Raw genomic sequence first — 21,424 nt, 5'->3', positions numbered from 1 at the left:
ACTGGTGGGGGGGGCACGGGGGGGCACGGGGGGCACGGGGGGGCACGGGGGGGGAGGTTGATGGGGGAGTTGGGGGGGATACACAGAGGGGCACGGGGGGAGGAGCACACGGGGGGAGGGGCACACGGGGGGAGGGGCACGGGGGGGGAGGAGCACCAGGTCGTCATTTGAGGCTGAGTCAACCTAAGGGAGGACCCGGCACCGGTTGAGGCACTGCCAGTCACTGGCCATGGTGTAGGGAGCCTCGAGCGTGGTGACCGCTACACCACCACCACCGCTCCCCCCACACGCACACACGCACTGGCACACACATGTGAGGAGACGTGGAACAGACACACACACACGTACACACACACACTGGCACACACGTACACACACGTACACACATATACACACACACACGCGCACACACGTACACACACATGCAAAGACACGTGGAAGACACGTAGACACACACACACACACGTACGCACACACGTACACACATGCAAAGACACACGTAAACACTGGCACACACATGCGAAAACACGTGGAACACACGTAAACACACACACACGTACACACACACGTACACACATATACGCACACACACGCGCGCACACACTGGCAACCACATGCGAAGACACGTGGAAGACACGTAGACACACACACACACGTACACACACACGTACACACATGCACACACACACGTACACACATGCAAAGACACGTGGAAATTATGTATCTCCCCAACCGCCGCTCCCCCCTTATCCCCCCCTACCCCCCCCCCCCCCCCACTCTCTACCCCCCACAGGAGAGACCGTGCAGAGAGATCCATGCAGCGGCAGGGGTGCGCTGGACCCGAGCACCCGGGCTTGCTTGTGTGAGCCTGAATGGACCGGTCCGGACTGCACCCTGAAACGCCCCCCGCAGGTACCAAGGCACTTGGACTGACCCGAATATGCCTGTCCGTCTGTAGTGACTGACTCAAGAGGCTCTCGGACAGATGGCCAAGGGCCATTTGGATCTTTATGCAACATCATTCGCGGGCCGTGCAAAACGATCAACTTAAAAATTAGCCCCGTTACATTTGGCCAAACATGTATTCGACTCGCCGCTGATGCGGTGGGCTGGAACTGCTTCTCTTTGGCGAGACGTGGTGACGATGTTAGCTTGGTGTTGACGATGTCGCTGCCACTCGCGAACTGCTTTTCCAGGTTTTGCTCTCCCACATTTGCTGAATCTCGAGTCCCGCCTGCGGTTGCCTCGGCAGGGCCACACCAAACGATTCCGCGGGGCCTCGTACGGCCCGCGGGGCCGCACGTTGCCCACCCCTGCTCTAGGAGGCAGTAGGCACCCTTCTTGTTAACACGGCCTGACAGAAACACTCACAGTCACTGCGGTTCGCTGTCGGGACAGCCGGCAGACCGCCCGAGACGGCGAAGACTCCGGCGGCAACGACGCTGGGTCCCGCTCCACGCGACAGCCCCGAGCTCCCCTCCTCCCCCCCTCTTATACTCTCGGCGTGGCCTGGCTCCGCCCTCCCCCCCCCGGCCACGCCCCCCGCCCCCTTCTGGAACCTACCAGCGGGTTCTCGGTGTGCCCTCCCCCCTCCCTCCCTCTCTCTGGTCTGTCACGTGACCTGCTGTCGGTCAGGGTCTGCCCTAAGCTGCAGTTCCCCTTCCCTGCCAGCGGCCGCCGCTTTGCCGCTCCGTGACGTTCATCAATCATCTCACGGTGCTGTGAGGCGTCCCGCTCATACCGCCCCACAGCTGAGCCTCCACACAGCGTGTGGGTGAATTTCGATTGAAAGCTTTCGTGACTGCGCGGGATTCATCTTCTTTGGTTCTTTCGGTAAAGTCGCCACCACGTAGAATGAGACTAAAATAATAAGATAAAGCAATCAAATTCTCACAACGTTTCGGCCACAACACAAGTGGCCTTCTTCAGGTGAAAGGAACAAACCTGTCGGGAACCAAAGGTTTGTTCCTTTCACCTGAAGCTCTGTCGTCCCGACAGTTCTGTTCCTTTCACCTGAAGAAGGCCACTTGTGTTGTGGCCGAAACGTCGTGGGAATTTTATTGTTTGATCTTACTATTTTATTCTCATTCTACGTGGTGGCGACTTTACCGAAAGAACCAAAGAAGAAAAACATGTGGGTGGCTGAGTTGGTTAGTGAGTGAGCTGTTGTGGTTATTGTGGTGGTTGTGGTGGTTGTTGTGGTGGTTGTGGTGGTGGTGGTGGTTGTTGTGGTGGTTGTGGTGGTTGTTGTGGTTGTTGTTGTTGTGGTGGTGGTGGCTGACCGAAGTGTCGTTGCTGATGCTGCGCGTGCCACGCAAGGTTCTGATCCCGGGCGGATTGTTCGACGGGGGCTGCGTGGGTGGCTGTGGAGGCCGAGGCCGCTGCGTGTCCGGGGTGTGCCACTGTGGAGAGGCGTACACGGGGCCCGGCTGCCTCATCCCCGCCGTGCAGGCCCAGCCATGCCCCCAGGGCACCGACGGGCACGACTGCCCCAAGGTCAACACCCCCTGTCGCTGTCCCCAGCAGCCACACCGCCTCTATCCCTGACAGCGCCTCCCGCTGTCTCTATCAGTCTCTCTGGCTCTCTTCTCTGTCTATCCATGTCTATGTCCCTCTGTCTCTCCTTGTCTCTATCTATCTCTCTACCTCTCTGTCTCTCCTTGTCTCTATCTATCTCTCTATCTCTCTGTCTCTTTGTTAATCTCTCTCTATCAATTCCTCTCTCTATATTTATATATTTATCTGTCTCTTTATCAATGTCTCTCTCTCTCTACCTCTCTCTCTCTCTATCTCTCTCTCGCTCTACCTCTCTGTCTCTCCTTGTCTCTATCTATCTCTCTATCTCTCTGTCTCTCCTTATCTCTCTCTCTCTCTCTCTGCCTCTCTCTCTCTGCCTATCTCTCTCTCTCTCTACCTCTCTCTCGCTCTGCCTCTCTGTCCCTCCCCCGCAGGCGCCCGAGCCGACGGCAGAGGAGGTTCCGGCCCTGGTGCCCAGCTCCACCGTAGCCCCCACGGCCGCCGTGGGGACCGATCCTCCCGTCGCCGGCGGCGGAGGAGGCGGAGACGGAGACGTCGCGGGAGAGGCCGTGGACTCCGACGAAAGCGCCTGGGAGTCTGTGCTGCTCTCCCGTCTCTCCATCCGCACCGTGACCTGCGTCGACAAGGCGGGACAAGGTGGCCGAGGAGGAGCTGGCGGAGGAGCTGGCGGAGGAGGAGGAGGCGGCAGCGGCGGCGCTGTCCCCGCGCGCCGAATTCGACCGCCGAGCAGCGACGAGCCGAGCGGCGGGGCTGGCCCTCCCGCGTCATCGCCGCCGGAGCCGGAGGACCTCCTGGACAACGCCCTGGAGGACGGCGACGTCGCCGGTCGCCACGACGACCGCGGCTACCACGACCCCGGTAACCACGGCGACGGGGCGGGAGCGGTCCCCGTCTCGGTGGTGCGGGTCAACGACACGAGCTTCACGCTCTCCTGGGAGCCGGCGGGCGTCCTCGGCGCCGGCGCCCGCCGGCTGCTCGTCCGCTGGTGGCCGTCGGCGGCGGCGCCGTCGGCGTCCGGGGCCCGCGGCGGTGCGGGCAGGCCGGTGGGCGTGGCCGGAGGCGCCGGAGGGAGAGTGGGCGGGGCAGCCGGCGGCGATGGCGGGAGAGTGGGCGGGGCGGCCGGAGGGAGAGTGGGCGTGGCCGGCGGTGCCGGCAAGAGAGTGGGCGTGGCCGGAGGCGGCGGAGGGGAGGTGACGGTGCCGGTCCAGGCGGCCGTGCTGGTCGTCTCCGGCCTCCGCGAGGCGAGCGAGTACCAACTGCTGGTGCAGGGCGTCGTTGGCGGCGGCGACGGCGACGGCGCTGCTGATGGGGATGACAACGGCGACGCCGCCGGCATGGTCGGGCCACCGATGCGCGTGTCCGTCACCACGGGTAGGAGCGACGCGCCCGGGTGTTATTTGTGAGGTTTGTTTTTGTACGTGTGTGTACGTGTACGTGTGTGTACACGTGTGTGTGTGTATGTGTGTGTGTGTACGTGTGTGTGTGTACACGTGTGTGTGTACATGTGTGTGTGTACGTGTGTGTGTGTGTGTACACGTGTGTGTGTACGTGTGTGTGTGTACACGTGTGTGTGTGTGTGCGTGTACGTGTGTACACGTGTGTGTGTGTACATGTGTGTGTGTACGTGTGTACGTGTGTGTGTGTACACGTGTGTGTGTACACGTGTGTGTGTACGTGTGTGTGTACGTGTGTGTGTGTACACGTGTGTGTGTACATGTGTGTGTGTACACACGTGTGTGTGTGTGCGTGTGCGTGTGTACACGTGTGTGTGTGTACACGTGTGTGTGTACATGTGTATGTGTGTGTGTGTGTACGTGTGTGTGTGTACACGTGTGTGTGTGCTTGTGCGTGTGTGGTGTGTATGTGTGTCTGTGTACGTGTGTGTGTACACGTGTGTGTGTGTACACGTGTGTGTGTGTGTACACGTGTGTGTGTGTACACGTGTGTGTGTGTATGTGTGTGTGTACGTGTGTGTGTGTGTACGTGGTAGTGTAGCGGTTAGCGCGCTGCGCTATGAACCCAGCGACCCGGGTTCGATTCCCGCTCACGGCCAACACCAGTGACGATTATCTGAACCGGTCCGGGCCTCCCCTAGGTCGACTCAGCCTCAAATGAATACTTTGTGCGGTGTGTAAACATCGCCACTGGGGAGACAAAGGCGGCCGGGCGTGGTGCTGGCCACCCACCCCCTCGTGTGCCGTGCCGGCCTTCATAGGTCATGCTGATGATGCACTGAATGTGGGACCCCGGTCCAGAGTTTCGCTTGCCCCGAACCGATAGTTCCAGCGAGCCTGGCCATGCCGATGATGCACTGAATGTGGGACCCCGGTCCAGAGTTTCCGTATCGTTGAGAACATCGCCACGAACGCCGACACCGGCTCGGACCGACGCGGCCGCTAAGATCCCGGCGACGGTCGCCACGGTCGTAACGGCCCTGGCATCCTGGCGGGAGGAAGCATGGCTCTTGACCCCCTCCTCCACCACCACCAGCTACACCACCACCACCACCAGCTCCCTCCCTTCCTCCCTCCTCCGCTACCCCCTGTCCACCAGCGCCCAGCTCTGCATGGGTGCGGAGAGGTGCAGCGTGGCATGGGGTGTGTTCAGGATGTGTGTGTGTGTGGGCGGGCGGGCGGGTTGAGCGAGCTGGGTGAGTGGGTGGGTGACTTGGTGTGGACATTTGTGGGTGGGTCACTGGGTGGGTGGGTGGGTGTGTGGATGGGTGGGTAGGTTAGTTGGTGTGTACATTTGTGGGTGGGTGAATAGATGGGTGGGTGGATGGTTTGGGTGGGTGGGTAGGTGGATGGCTGAGTAGATGGGTGAGTGGGTGAGTGGATGGGTGGTTGGGCGAGTGGGTGAGTGAATTGATGGATGGGCAGGTGGGTGAGTGAGTGGATGGGTAGGTGGGCGACTGAGTGAGTGAAAGGTGGGCGAGTGAGTGAGTGGATGGGTAGGTGGGTGAGTGAGTGGATGGGTAGGTGGCTGAGTGAGTGGATGGGTAGGTGGGTGAGTGAGTGGATGGGTAGGTGGGTGAGTGAGTGGATGGGTAGGTGGGTGAGTGAGTGAGTGAGTGGTGGGTCAGTGAGTGGATGGGTAGGTGGGTGAGTGAGTGGTGGGTGAGTGAGTGGATGGGTAGGTGGCTGAGTGAGTGGTGGGTGAGTGAGTGGATGGGTAGGTGGCTGAGTGAGTGAGTGGTGGGTGAGTGAGTGGATGGGTAGGTGGCTGAGTGAGTGAGTGGTGGGTGAGTGAGTGGATGGGTAGGTGGCTGAATGAGTGAGTGGTGGGTGAGTGAGTGGATGGGTAGGTGGCTGAGTGAGTGGTGGGTGAGTGAGTGGATGGGTAGGTGGGTGAGTGAGTGGTGGGTGAGTGGGTGAGTGGATGGGTAGCTGGGTGAGTGAGTGGTGGGTGAGTGAGTGAGTGAGTGGTGAGTGAGTGAGTGGTGGGTAGGTGGGTGAGTGAGTGGATGGGTAGGTGGGTGAGTGAGTGAGTGGTGGGTGAGTGAGTGGATGGGTAGGTGGGTGAATCAGTGAGCTGAACGCTTTTCCCGGAATGGGCGACTGCATGACGCTACCTGCCCCAAACCACAACGCATGCGTCCACCGCAACCAACTCCACCACCGCCACCACCACCGCCGCCAAGAAAGTCTCCTCCAGCTCCTCCTCCTCCCATCTCGGAATGATCCTGCAACCCTGCCCGGCATTGCTCCCTCCATCCCTTCGCTCGCTCGCTCCCCCAGCACTGTTCTGTCGCTCGCTCTAACCAACGTGTCTGTGGGTTTCTGTGTGGTGAGTCTGTGGTGAGTCTGTGGGTCTCTGTGTGGTGAGTCTGTGGGTCTCTGTGTGGTGAGTCTGTGGGTCTCTGTGTGGTGAGTCTGTGGGTCTCTGTGTGGTGAGTCTGTGGGTCTCTGTGTGGTGAGTCTGTGGTGAGTCTGTGGGTCTCTGTGTGGTGAGTCTGTGGGTCTCTGTGTGGTGAGTCTGTGGGTCTCTGTGTGGTGAGTCTGTGGGTCTCTGTGTGGTGAGTCTATGGGTCTCTGTGTGGTGAGTCTGTAGGTCTCTGTGTGGTGAGTCTGTGGGTCTCTCTGCGTGATGAGTCTGTGGGTCTCTGTGTGGTGAGTCTGTGGGTCTCTGTGTGTGAGTCTATGGGTCTCTGTGTGGTGAGTCTGTGGGTCTCTGTGTGGTGAGTCTATGGGTCTCTGTGTGGTGAGTCTGTGGGTCTCTGTGTGGTGAGTCTGTGGGTCTCTGTGTGTGAGTCTATGGGTCTCTGTGTGGTGAGTCTGTGGGTCTCTGTGTGGTGAGTCTGTGGGTCTCTGTGTGGTGAGTCTGTGGGTCTCTGTGTGGTGAGTCTATGGGTCTCTGTGTGGTGAGTCTGTGGATCTCTGTGTGGTGAGTCTGTGGGTCTCTGTATGGTGAGTCTATGGGTCTCTGTGTGGTGAGTCTCTGGGTCTCTGTGTGGTGAGTCTATGGGTCTCTGTATGGTGAGTCTATGGGTCTCTGTATGGTGAGTCTATGGGTCTCTGTGTGGTGAGTCTGTGGGTCTCTGTGTGTGAGTCTATGGGTCTCTGTGTGGTGAGTCTGTGGGTCTCTGTGTGGTGAGTCTATGGGTCTCTGTGTGGTGAGTCTGTGGGTCTCTGTGTGGTGAGTCTGTGGGTCTCTGTGTGTGAGTCTATGGGTCTCTGTGTGGTGAGTCTGTGGGTCTCTGTGTGGTGAGTCTGTGGGTCTCTGTGTGGTGAGTCTGTGGGTCTCTGTGTGGTGAGTCTATGGGTCTCTGTGTGGTGAGTCTGTGGATCTCTGTGTGGTGAGTCTGTGGGTCTCTGTATGGTGAGTCTATGGGTCTCTGTGTGGTGAGTCTCTGGGTCTCTGTGTGGTGAGTCTATGGGTCTCTGTATGGTGAGTCTATGGGTCTCTGTATGGTGAGTCTATGGGTCTCTGTGTGGTGAGTCTCTGGGTCTCGGTGAATCTTCCTCTCCTCTCTTCCTCCTCCTCCTCCTCCTCCCCCTCCTCCGCCTCCCGCGACTTTCGAAAACCGTGACGAAAGCCTCGTCGGAGAAGCCCCAGCGCCACCGGCCACGACCGCCGTCGACTCCGCGCCCGTCCGCCGCCGCCGCCGCCGCCGCCGCCGCCGCCGCCGCCGCCCCTCCGGCCAGCACCGGGCCTCCGCCCGCGCCCGGCTCATCGGCGGCCGCCGCCGCGCAGATCGGCCTGGCGGCGTCCGACGTGACGGCGACGTCGTTCCGCGTCTCCTGGTTCCCGGGGGAGCTGTCCTTCGACTCGTACACAGTGCGCTACCGCGCGGTCTACGAGGGCGAGGAGTGGGCGGGCGAGGAAGTGGGCGGGGCAGGCGCCGAAGCGGGCGGCGCCGCCGGCAAAGTGGGAGGGGCCGGCAAGAGCGCGGGCGTGGCCGGGCACGGAGCGGGCGTGGCCGGGCACGGAGCGGGCGTGGCCAAGCACGGAGCGGGCGTGGCCGGGCACGGAGCGGGCGTGGCCGGGCACGGAGCGGGCGTGGCCAAGCTTGGAGCGGGCGTGGCCAAGCTCGGAGTGGGCGTGGCCGGGCACGGAGCGGGCCGGGCCTCCGGCGGAGAACGGGAGGAGGGCGGCGACGGTAACGGTGGCAACGGGGGCGGCGATGGCGGTAACCGCGGCGACGACGCGGGATGGAGGGAGCTTTGGGCCCCGGCCGGGGCTCGCTCGGCCGTCGTCACGGAGCTGACCGAGGGAGCTCTTTACGAGGTGCTGCTGTTGGGGGTGTCGCAGGGAGCGGCCGCACGAGGAGGTGGAGGGGGGAGCCCCCCCCCACCGGCCCTACCCAGGTCGCCCCCCCTCCGCCTCTTCACAGGTAACGATGGGGCACCGCGGTGGTGGTGCCAGGCTAGGTACGTGTTGGCGGGGGCGGTGGGTGGGGGGGGAATGAACGTGCAGTGGTGGTTGTTGTGGTGGTGGTGGTGGTTGTGGCAGTGGTGGTGGTTGTGGTGGTGGTGGTGGTTGTGGTGGTTGTCGGTGGTTGTGGTGGGGAGCGGTGGCGCAGCGGTTAGCGCCGCTACGAACCCCGAACCCGGCTGAGGCCCGAGTTCGAAAACCTAGGTCGCCCCCTAGGTCGACTCAGCCTCAAGCGAGTTACCAGGTGAGGTGCCGTGTGTGTTGGGGGGAGACAAAGGCGACCGGGCGTGGCGCTGTCCAAGGCCTGCAGCCTGCATAGGCGCTGCCGCTGCTACTCGCTAACAGCACTTGCCCCTGCAGTCTGCCGAGGCTACGCGGGTGATCTTTGCCTGTGTGCGTGCCCTCTCCACTGCTGCACCACCCCCCCCCCCCCCGCCCGTTAGCGCTGCAACCCCTGGGGGCTCTGACCGTGACCAAAGTGTCACCCACGGCCGCCAGGGTCACGTGGCCACCCCCGAGCCCACGGGTCACGGGGGTGAGGGTCACGTGGTACGCACCCAACGTTGGAGGTGAGCACACACACACACACACAGACACACACACACCTACACACACACACCCACACCTACACACACACACAGACACACAAACACACCTACACACACACCTACACACACACACCTACACACACATACACCTACACACACACACACCTACACACACACCTACACACACACACACACTTACACACACACAAACACAGACACACACCTACACACACACACACCTACACACACACACACCTACACACAAACAGACCTACACACACACACACCTACACACACACACCTACACACAACAACAACAACAACAACCGCCATTCGCCACTAAGTGGCGGTGACGTCACCACGACGCTTGTGCCAGGCTATGTGCACCGTGAGGCCACGTGAAGTGTCGAACGCCCGCTGGCAGGAGGTCACTGGGCAGACCCAGGTGCCACGGGTCGACTGACTGAGATGACTGGCTGATGCACCACCTGTGCCCCCTACTGTGCCAACCTGCTGTGCTTTAGCCACCCGGCGCTCCGCTCGTTGTTGTGAGCATCGCTCCTCCGCCCTCCGTTGTTGTTGGAGGGCGACTGCCTCCAACTGCCCAGTAGCATCCTTCACGAGCCTCCTCCACAGAGGCCGATCTTGACACTGCTGGTACCAGTCATCGGCAAGTCCACTCAGCTCCACATCCTCCTGTACCACATCACTCCATCTCTTCTCTAGCCCGTGCCGCGCCCGTCTAGCCCCCTCAATCCGGCCGAACAAAAGCTGTTTGGGCATGCGGGCTACATGACCCAGCCATCGCAGCCTTGCCTGCCGGAGGAGCTCACCGATGGGACCTTGCCCAGATCTTTCAAGGATTTGTGAGCTCCTCACACAATCCAGCCTGGTTAAACCCATGATGGATCGTAGGCAGGCTAGCCTAAATGTTTCTAACCGACGAAGATGTTACATTAAGGGCGTCCACGTTTCGCAAGCGTAGAGAAGGGAGGGAATGACCATGGCCGAGAAGATCTGAAGCCAGAGGACATCCCTGTCGCACCCCAAGGTGTACAGGGAATGGCTCTGACTCCCGGCCACGTAGCTTTACCCGGGCCCGCTCACCATCATGAAGGTCCTTAATGATCGTAAGCAGGGGGTCAGGGACTCCAAAAGCACGAAGAACAACCCAGAGCCTAGGCCTACTGATGGTATCATAGGCCTTGACCAGGTCAATAAAGCAGAGATGTAGGTCTTGTTGGAATTCCCTACACCTCTGCTGTAGCAGACGGACAGAAAATATGGCATCTGTGCAGGACCGCCCTTTCCTGAAACCGCATTGGGGCTCTGCAAGCCTCTCCTCAGCGTGCCTGGCAAGGCGATGTTGAATAATCCTTGCCAGGACCTTTCCCGGCACACTGAGGAGTGAGATGCCCCCGTAGTTGTTACAGTCTGTGCGGTTCCCCTTCTTAAAGAGGGGGACTACCAGGGCATCCTTCCAATCCTGCGGAACCCGTCCAGTGGTCCAGACTGTTGTTATGATGTCATATAGGGCAGTCAGTGCACAAACGCCACCCTCCCTCAGCATTTCACTTGGGAGATAACCTGTTCCCGGTGCCTTTCCTGGTCTCAGACTCCAGATCGCCTTCAGTACTTCCTCAACAGATGGCACCTCAGCCAGCCACTCACAGGGGGTGACTTCTTCCAATATTTGAGGCATCACAGCCTCGGCAGGGTCATCCCCACTTTGTGCCACGATGTTTTCCTGGCTGAGGGATTTCCCCTCCCCCAGGACCTCACAGAAATGCTCAGCAAATCTGCAAACCTGTTCCTGGGGGTGAGAGATTGGATCACCGTTCTTTCCCCTAATGATGGTAATAGGTGTGGCGCTGCAGGTTACTTTTTTGATGGAGTTAAATAGAGATTTGTGATCGCGGGCCACTGAGGCAGACTCCATCTCCTCGGCAACCCGCGACCACCACTCAGTCTCCTGCCCCGAGTAGAGGACTGTCCACGCCTCATGGTGGCAGGAGCCAGAGCCGGTCCACCGGACCTCCTGAATACCACGGAGAGTACCGGTCCAGCTCCCGACAGAGGAGTGGCAGCCTCTCCGCAGTGAGTTTTCGAAAATTGCACGTGGCCACACGTAGTGGTTTTTTTTGTTATTCTTGGTTCTTTCGGTAAAGTCACCACGTAGAAGGGAAACAATAAAATAAAACAAATAAGAATATATAAAACAATAAAATTCTCACGACGTTTCGACTGCAACACAAGCAAGCAATCATCATCAGGTGTGAAAACCACAGCAAGAAAATTTGAAAAAAGTGCCGGTTTCTTTTTAACGTTAGCACCGCGGAGAGCGATTTGACAGTTTGTTCAGATGGACGAGTCCATCTATGTTCGGAAAAGAGGAGCGGGGAGACGAAAATAATGGATGCGGTCTGAAAGCCACCGTAAGCGTGAACAATCAATTAAGACCCGAAATGGTTTATCAAATTTCTGGAGGAGCCCAGAGGGTAAGGATTCAGTCTGCTGGCTCCGCCAAATGGGGTTTGGCCAGGAGACGTCATAGACGCCTGACCCCCTGGGGCCTCCGGCACAAGCTTATTAATTCCATTTTTCAGTCGTGGTTTGGTACGGTAATTAATTGAAGGTGGAGGGGTTACCAGCCCCTCGCACCCGTCCAGAGCCCCCGTTTGGCCGCTGTGGTGGTCACAGACGCCACGAGGGGAATGGCCAATCGGAATTGGCCCTCCCCCCACGGCACTGCCCACCACAGCGTGGCCGTCCGGCACAAACGAGAAGGTAGAGGGTTGATTTTGCCGGACTGCATACCCACACACACCCACACAGCCACACAGCCATGCTGATGATGCTACTACTGATGATGCTGCTGCTACTATTGATGATGATGCTGCTACTGATGATACTGCTGAAGATGCTGCTGATGATGCTGCTACTGATGACACTGATGATGATGCTGCTGATGATGCTGGTGATACTACTACTGATGATGATGATGCCAATACTGATGATGATGCCACTACTGATGATGCTGATGATGATGATGCCACTATTGATGATGATGATGATGCCACTACTGATGATGATGATGCCACTACTGATGATGATGATGCCACTACTGATTATGATGATGCTACTACTGATCATCACGATGCTGATGATATCACTACCGATGATGATGCTGATGATACTACTATCGATGATGCTGATGATGATGCCACTACTGATGATGATGCTGATGATACTACTGATCATGACGATGATGATGATGCCACTACAGATGATGATATCACTACCGATGATGATGCTGATGATACTACTATCGATGATGCTGATGCTGATATCACTACCGATGATGATGCTGATGATACTACTATCGATGATGCTGATGATGATGCCACTACCGATGATACTACTATCGATGATGCTGATGATGATGCCACTACCGACGATGATGCTGATGATGCTGATGATGATGCCACTACCGATGATGATGCCACTACTGATTATGATGATGATGCCACTACCGATGATGATATCACTACCGATGATGATGCCACTACGATTATGCTGATGATGCTGATGATGCCACTACCGATGATGATGCTGATGATGATGCCACTACCGATGCTGCCGCTGCTGCAGGCCGCGCGGGCGCTGCCCGCAGCGCCCTGCTAGGAGGGCGCTCCACGTGGTTCACCGTCACTCACCTGTCGCCGCTCACCCGCTACGAGCTGACGGCCATGGCGGTGCGGGGCCTCGCACGCAGCAGCCCCAGCGTGGCCGCCTTCACCACCGGTACGCAGCGCGGGGCCCCAGGGCCCTCGCACGCAGCGGCCCCGGCCTGGCCGCCTTCACCACCGGTACGCAGCGCGGGGCCCCAGGGCCCTCGCGGGCAGCGGCCCCGGCCTGGCCGCCTTCACCGCCGGTACGCAGCGCGGGGCCCCAGGGCCCTCGCGGGCAAAGATGGCCCGATTGGCTTGCGGGGGGCACAAACGTTGCTCCCGTTGTGTTTTTTTTGGTTGTTGCAATGTGTGGTGCGGTGTATAGTGTAACGTAGTTTAGCATAGTGTATAATGTAGTGTGTGGCGTGTCGTAGGGTATCGTTTATTATCGCGTATTGTAGTGTATGGTGTATTGTAATGTAGTGTATGGTGTATTGTAATGTAGTGTATGGTGTATTTTAGTGTAGTGTATAGTGTATTTTAGTGTAGTGTGTAGTGTATTTTAGTGGAGTGTGTAGTGTATTTTAGTGTAGTGTATGGTGTATTTTAGTGTAGTGTATGGTGTATTGTAATGTAGTGTATGGTGTATTGTAATGTAGTGTATGGTGTATTGTAATGTAGTGTATGGTGTATTGTAATGTAGTGTATGGTGTATTGTAATGTAGTGTATGGTGTATTGTAATGTAGTGTATGGTGTATTGTAATGTAGTGTATAGTGTATTTTAGTGTAGTGTATAGTGTATTTTAGTGCACTGTATAGTGTATTTTAGTGTAGTGTATAGTGTATTTTAGTGTATAGTGTATTTTAGTGTAGTGTATAGTGTATTTTAGTGTAGTGTATAGTGTATTTTAGTGTAGTGTATAGTGTATTTTAGTGTAGTGTATAGTGTATGTTAGTGTAGTGTATAGTGTATTTTAGTGTAGTGTATAGTGTATTTTAGTGTAGTGTATAGTGTATTTTAGTGTAGTGTATAGTGTATTTTAGTGTAGTGTATGGTGTATTGTAGTGTAGTGTATAGTGTATTTTAGTGTAGTGTATAGTGTATTTTAGTGTAGTGTATAGTGTATTTTAGTGTAGTGTATAGTGTATTTTAGTGTAGTGTGTAGTGTATTTTAGTGGAGTGTATTGTGTATTTTAGTGGAGTGCATTGTGGTGTATTTTAGTGTAGTGTATAGTGTATTTTAGTGTAGTGTATAGTGTATTTTAGTGTAGTGTATAGTGTATTTTAGTGTAGTGTATAGTGTATTTTAGTGTAGTGTATAGTGTATTTTAGTGTAGTGTATAGTGTATTTTAGTGTAGTGTATAGTGTATTTTAGTGTAGTGTATAGTGTATTTTAGTGTAGTGTATAGTGTATGTTAGTGTAGTGTATAGTGTATTTTAGTGTAGTGTATAGTGTATTTTAGTGTAGTGTATAGTGTATTTTAGTGTAGTGTATAGTGTATTTTAGTGTAGTGTATGGTGTATTGTAGTGTAGTGTATGGTGTATTTTAGTGTAGTGTATGGTGTATTTTAGTGTAGTGTATAGTGTATTTTAGTGTAGTGTATAGTGTATTTTAGTGTAGTGTATAGTGTATTTTAGTGTAGTGTATAGTGTATTTTAGTGTAGTGTATAGTGTATTTTAGTGTAGTGTATAGTGTATTTTAGTGTAGTGTATAGTGTATTTTAGTGTAGTGTATAGTGTATTTTAGTGTAGTGTATAGTGTATTCTAGTGTAGTGGATAGTGTATTTTAGTGTAGTGTATAGTGTATTTTAGTGTAGTGTATAGTGTATTTTAGTGTAGTGTATAGTGTATTTTAGTGTAGTGTATAGTGTATTTTAGTGTAGTGTATAGTGTATTTTAGTGTAGTGTATAGTGTATGTTAGTGTAGTGTATAGTGTATTTTAGTGTAGTGTATAGTGTATTTTAGTGTAGTGTATAGTGTATTTTAGTGTAGTGTATTTTAGTGTAGTGTATGGTGTATTGTAGTGTAGTGTATAGTGTATTTTAGTGTAGTGTATAGTGTATTTTAGTGTAGTGTATAGTGTATTTTAGTGTAGTGTATAGTGTATTTTAGTGTAGTGTATAGTGTATTTTAGTGTAGTGTGTAGTGTATTTTAGTGGAGTGTATAGTGTATTTTAGTGGAGTGCATTGTGGTGTATTTTAGTGTAGTGTATAGTGTATTTTAGTGTAGTGTATAGTGTATTTTAGTGTAGTGTATAGTGTATTTTAGTGTAGTGTATAGTGTATTTTAGTGTAGTGTATAGTGTATTTTAGTGTAGTGTATAGTGTATTTTAGTGTAGTGTATAGTGTATTTTAGTGTAGTGTATAGTGTATTTTAGTGTAGTGTATAGTGTATTTTAGTGGAGTGTATAGTGTATTTTAGTGGAGTGCATTGTGGTGTATTTTAGTGTAGTGTATAGTGTATTTTAGTGTAGTGTATAGTGTATTTTAGTGTAGTGTATAGTGTATTTTAGTGTAGTGTATAGTGTATTTTAGTGTAGTGTATTCTAGTGTAGTGTATAGTGTATTTTAGTGTAGTGTATAGTGTATTTTAGTGTAGTGTATAGTGTATTTTAGTGTAGTGTATAGTGTATTTTAGTGTAGTGTATAGTGTACTTTAGTGTAGTGTGTAGTGTATTTTAGTGGAGTGTATAGTGTATTTTAGTGTAGTGTATAGTGTATTTTAGTGTAGTGTATAGTGTATTTTAGTGTAGTGTATAGTGTATGTTAGTGTAGTGTATAGTGTATTTTAGTGTAGTGTATAGTGTATTTTAGTGTAGTGTATAGTGTATTTTAGTGTAGTGTATAGTGTATTTTAGTGTAGTGTATAGTGTATTTTAGTGTAGTGTATAGTGTATTTTAGTGTAGTGTATAGTGTATTTTAGTGTAGTGTATAGTGTATTTTAGTGGAGTGCATTGTGGTGTATTTTAGTGTAGTGTATAGTGTATTTTAGTGTAGTGTATAGTGTATTTTAGTGTAGTGTATAGTGTATTTTAGTGTAGTGTATAGTGTATTTTAGTGTAGTGTATAGTGTATTTTAGTGTAGTGTATAGTGTATTTTAGTGGAGTGTATAGTGTATTTTAGTGTAGTGTATAGTGTATTTTAGTGTAGTGTATAGTGTATTTTAGTGTAGTGTATAGTGTATGTTAGTGTAGTGTATAGTGTATTTTAGTGTAGTGTATAGTGTATTTTAGTGTAGTGTATAGTGTATTTTAGTGTAGTGTATTTTAGTGTAGTGTATAGTGTATTTTAGTGTAGTGTATAGTGTATTTTAGTGGAGTGTATAGTGTATTTTAGTGGAGTGTATAGTGTATTTTAGTGTAGTGTATAGTGTATTTTAGTGTAGTGTATAGTGTATTTTAGTGTAGTGTATAGTGTATTTTAGTGTAGTGTATAGTGTATTTTAGTGTAGTGTATAGTGTATTTTAGTGTAGTGTATTTTAGTGTAGTGTATAGTGTATTTTAGTGTAGTGTATAGTGTATTTTAGTGGAGTGTATAGTGTATTTTAGTGGAGTGTATAGTGTATTTTAGTGGAGTGTATAGTGTATTTTAGTGTAGTGTATAGTGTATTTTAGTGTAGTGTATAGTGTATGTTAGTGTAGTGTATAGTGTATTTTAGTGTAGTGTATAGTGTATTTTAGTGTAGTGTATAGTGTATTTTAGTGTAGTGTATAGTGTATTTTAGTGTAGTGTATAGTGTATTTTAGTGTAGTGTATAGTGTATTTTAGTGGAGTGCATTGTAGTGTATTTTAGTGTAGTGTATAGTGTATTTTAGTGTAGTGTATAGTGTATTTTAGTGTAGTGTATAGTGTATTTTAGTGTAGTGCATTGTAGTGTATTTTAGTGTAGTGTATAGTGTATTTTAGTGTAGTGTATAGTGTATTTTAGTGTAGTGTATAGTGTATTTTAGTGGAGTGCATTGTAGTGTATATGTTTGTTGAACTTCTTCCGCATTAGATGTGGGAGGTGCCGTCTGTTATGGTTTGTACTGCTGTGCCCCCCTCCCCCCCACCTCCCCCCCCACCTCCCCCCCCCACCTCCCCTCATCCCCACTTGCCCCCCCCCCCACTGGACTCTCCCCCCACTCGCCCCCCTCCCCCCACTCCCCCCCCTCCTCCTCCCCCACTCGCCCCCCTCCCCCCACTCCTCTCCCCACTCTCCCCTCCCTTCACCCTCACCGCCCCCCACTCGCCCCCCCCAGGCCTGGACCCCCCCCGCAGTGTGCGTGTGAGTGGGGTGACCCCCTGGGCTGCCAGCGTCAGCTGGAAGCCGCCTCTGGGGAACGCCACCGAGTTCAGCGTCGCCTACGAGGCCAGCAACGACACGCACGAGGTGACACCACCACCAACCACAACTACAACCACAACAACAACCACTAACACAACCACTAACACAACCACTAACACAACCACTAACACAACCACCACCACCACCACCACTACAACCACTAACACAACCACTACCACAACGACACGCACGAGGTGACACCACCACCAACCACAACTACAACCACTAACACAACCACCACCACCACCACCACTACAACCACTAACACAACCACTAACACTACTACAACCACCACCACCACAACCACTAACACAACCACTACCACAACGACACACACGAGGTAACACCACCACCACAACTACCACAACTACAACCACTAACACTAACACAACCACAACTACAACCACCACCACCACTACTAACACAACCACTAACACTACTACAACCACCACCACAACAACCACTAACACTACCACAACGACACACACGAGGTGACACCACCACCAACCACTACTACAACCACCACTACAACCACCACAACTACAACCACTAACACAACGACACACACGAGGTGACACCACCACAACTACAACCACCACTACAACCACTACTAACACAACCACTACCACAACAACACACACGAGGTGACACCACCACAACTACAACCACCACTACAACCACCACAACTACAACCACTACCACAACGACACGCACGAGGTGACACCACCACCACAACTACAACCACCACTACAACCACCACAACTACAACCACTACCACAACGACACACACGAGGTGACACCACCACCACAACTACTACAACTACAACCACTAACACAACCACAACTACAACCACCACCACCACTACTAACACAACCACTACCACTACTACAACCACCACCACAACAACCACTAACACTACCACAACGACACGCACGAGGTGACACCACCACCAACCACCACAACTACAACCACCACTACAACCACCACAACTACAACCACTAACACAACCACTAACACAACCACAACGACACGCACGAGGTGACACCACCACCACAACTACCACCACTACAACCACTACCACTAACACTACCACAACTACAACCACCACCACCACTACTAACACAACCACTACCACAACGACACGCACGAGGTGACACCACCACCACAACTACAACCACCACTACAACCACCACAACTACAACCACTACCACAACGACACACACGAGGTGACACCACCACCACAACTACTACAACTACAACCACTACTAACACAACCACTATCACAACGACACGCACGAGGTGACACCACTACAACCACCACTACAACCACCACAACTACAACCACTAACACAACGACACACACGAGGTGACACCACCACCACAACTACAACCACCACTACAACCACCACCACTAACACAATCACAACCACTAACACAACCACTAACACTACCACAACGACACACACGAGGTGCCACCACCACCACAACCACCACCACCACAACCACCACAACTACAACCACAACCACAACCACCACCACAACTACAACCACCACCAACATTACTAACACAACCACTAACACAACCACAATGACACGCACGAGGTTCCACCACCACAACCACAACCACCATCACCACTAACACAACCACCACTAAACACCTCCCGTGGCCCCTCCCCCCTGGTGCCCCCCGTGGCCCCTCCCCCCCGTGGCCCCTCCCCCCCCCCGTGGCCCCTCCCCCCCCGTGCCCCCCCCCCCAGGAGTCCCAGGAGTTGAGGATTCCTGCCTCCACTCCGTGGGTGCAGCTGACGAAGCTGCGGCCCAACACTCACTACAGCCTCCTCGTCACCGCCACCTCGTCACTCGGGGGCACGCGCAGCCAGCCCGCACGCAGCCACCTCGTCACAGGTGCTCGCTCACCTCGTCACGGCCACCACGGGGGGAGGGGGCATGCGGAGACAGACACAGCGGGTGGTGCCGTGGGTTGACTGCCGTGCCAGGCTAGGTGCAGGAGGAGGTCACGGGCGCCATGGGTTGACTGCCGTGCCAGGCTAGGTGCAGGAGGAGGTCACGGGACAGACCCAGCAGGTGCAGTGAGTTGATTGCCGTGCCAGGCTAGGTGCAGGAGGAGGCCACGGGACAGACCCTGCAGGTGCCGTGGGTTGACTGCTGTGCCAGGCTAGGTGCAGGAGGAGGCGGTCACGGGACAGACCCAGCAGGTGCCATGAGTTAACTGCCGTGCCAGGCTAGGTGCAGGAGGAGGTCACGGGCGCCATGAGTTAACTGCTGTGCCAGGCTAGGTGCAGGAGGAGGCCACGGGACAGACCCTGCAGGTGCCACGGGTCGACTGACTGAGATGAGTGGCCGATGCACCACCTGTGCCCCCTACTGTGCCAACTCGCTGCGTTTTACCCGCCCGGCGCTCCGCTCGTTGTTGTGAGCGTCGCTCCTCCGCCCCTCCGCTGTTGCCGGAGGGCGACTGCCTCCAACCGCCCGGTAGCCTCGCAGTGCACCTAGCCTGGCACTGCCCTCTAGCGTCCTTCACGAGCCTCCTCCTCCACAGAGGCCGACCTTGACACCGCTGGCACCGGGGGAGACAAAGGCGGCCGGGCGTGCGTGGTGGTTGCTGGCCACCCACCCCCTCTGCGTGTGCCACAGTGCCGGCAGCCCTCACTGAGTGCTGCTACTACTCGCTAACTAACAGCACTTGCCCCTACAGCCTGTTAGAGGCTACACGGGGGATCTTTGTCTGTGTCTGTGTGTGAGCTGCTAGCTAACAACACTTGCCCCTACAGTCTGTTAGAGGCTACACGGGGGATCTTTGTCTGTGTCTCACAGCTGCTACTCGCTAACTAACAGCACTTGCCCCTACAGTCTGTTAGAGGCTACGCGGGGGATCTTTGTCTGTGTCTCACAGCTGCTACTCGCTAACTAACAGCACTTGCCCCTACAGTCTGTTAGAGGCTACGCGGGGGATCTTTGTCTGTGTCTCACAGCTGCTACTCGCTAACTAACAGCACTTGCCCCTACAGTCTGTTAGAGGCTACGCGGGGGATCTTTGTCTGTGTCTCACAGCTGCTACTCGCTAACTAACAGCACTTGCCCCTACAGCCTGTTAGAGGCTACACGGGGGATCTTTGTCTGTGTCTCACAGCTGCTACTCGCTAACTATCAGCACTTGCCCCTACAGCCTGTTAGAGGCTACACGGGGGATCTTTGTCTGTGTCTCACAGCTGCTACTCGCTAACTAACAGCACTTGCCCCTACAGTCTGTTAGAGGCTACGCGGGGGATCTTTGTCTGTGTCTCACAGCTGCTACTCGCTAACTAACAGCACTTGCCCCTACAGTCTGTTAGAGGCTACGCGGGGGATCTTTGTCTGTGTCTCACAGCTGCTACTCGCTAACTAACAGCACTTGCCCCTACAGTCTGTTAGAGGCTACGCGGGGGATCTTTGTCTGTGTCTCACAGCTGCTACTCGCTAACTAACAGCACTTGCCCCTACAGTCTGTTAGAGGCTATGCGGGGGATCTTTGTCTGTGTCTCACAGCTGCTACTCGCTAACTAACAGCACTTGCCCCTACAGTCTGTTAGAGGCTACGCGGGGGATCTTTGTCTGTGTCTCACAGCTGCTACTCGTTAACTAACAGCACTTGCCCCTACAGTCTGTTAGAGGCTACGCGGGGGATCTTTGTCTGTGTCTCACAGCTGCTACTCGCTAACTAACAGCACTTGCCCCTACAGTCTGTTAGAGGCTACGCGGGGGATCTTTGTCTGTGTCTCACAGCTGCTACTCGCTAACTAACAGCACTTGCCCCTACAGTCTGTTAGAGGCTACGCGGGGGATCTTTGTCTGTCTCTCACAGCTGCTACTCGCTAACTAACAGCACTTGCCCCTACAGTCTGTTAGAGGCTTCGCGGGGGATCTTTGTCTGTGTCTCACAGCTGCTACTCGCTAACTAACAGCACTTGCCCCTACAGTCTGTTAGAGGCTACGCGGGGGATCTTTGTCTGTGTCTCATAGCTGCTACTCGCTAACTAACAGCACTTGCCCCTACAGTCTGTTAGAGGCTACGCGGGGGATCTTTGTCTGTCTCTCACAGCTGCTACTCGCTAACTAACAGCACTTGCCCCTACAGTCTGTTAGAGGCTACGCGGGGGATCTTTGTCTGTGTCTCACAGCTGCTACTCGCTAACTAACAGCACTTGCCCCTACAGTCTGTTAGAGGCTACGCGGGGGATCTTTGTCTGTGTCTCACAGCTGCTACTCGTTAACTAACAGCACTTGCCCCTACAGTCTGTTAGAGGCTACGCGGGGGATCTTTGTCTGTGTCTCACAGCTGCTACTCGCTAACTATCAGCACTTGCCCCTACAGTCTGTTAGAGGTTACGCGGGGGATCTTTGTCTGTGTCTCACAGCTGCTACTCGCTAACTAACAGCACTTGCCCCTACAGTCT

General features: G+C 53.6%; 1 protein-coding gene across 5 annotated transcripts in view; it reads left to right on the top strand.

Moving 5' to 3' along the window:
- The window catches only part of LOC116958217 (uncharacterized), a 153,699-nt gene that overhangs the window by 118,032 nt on the left and 14,243 nt on the right, over positions 1–21,424 (top strand). For 4 of the 5 annotated variants that reach the window (XM_076056104.1, XM_076056102.1, XM_076056101.1 and 1 more), the window contains 9 exons: positions 1–4; positions 794–912; positions 2,320–2,496; positions 2,952–3,909; positions 7,574–8,371; positions 8,856–8,981; positions 12,612–12,764; positions 16,884–17,014; positions 18,728–18,875. The exon at positions 1–4 is cut by the window's left edge and continues 132 nt beyond it. In XM_076056104.1, the coding sequence (XP_075912219.1) occupies positions 1–4; positions 794–912; positions 2,320–2,496; positions 2,952–3,909; positions 7,574–8,371; positions 8,856–8,981; positions 12,612–12,764; positions 16,884–17,014; positions 18,728–18,875 (2,614 nt within the window). The remainder of the gene's footprint in view (positions 5–793; positions 913–2,319; positions 2,497–2,951; positions 3,910–7,573; positions 8,372–8,855; positions 8,982–12,611; positions 12,765–16,883; positions 17,015–18,727; positions 18,876–21,424) is intronic. The other variant, XM_076056105.1, reaches the window with a different exon arrangement.

The sequence above is a fragment of the Petromyzon marinus genome, chromosome 74 (assembly GCF_048934315.1).
Source record: "Petromyzon marinus isolate PM22_M1 ecotype Great Lakes invasive population chromosome 74, UKy_Petmar_22M1.pri1.0, whole genome shotgun sequence".
Taxonomy (NCBI): domain Eukaryota; kingdom Metazoa; phylum Chordata; class Hyperoartia; order Petromyzontiformes; family Petromyzontidae; genus Petromyzon; species Petromyzon marinus.
The sequence above is the reverse complement of the archived record's forward strand: the minus strand, read 5'-3'. Positions and strand labels throughout refer to the sequence as shown.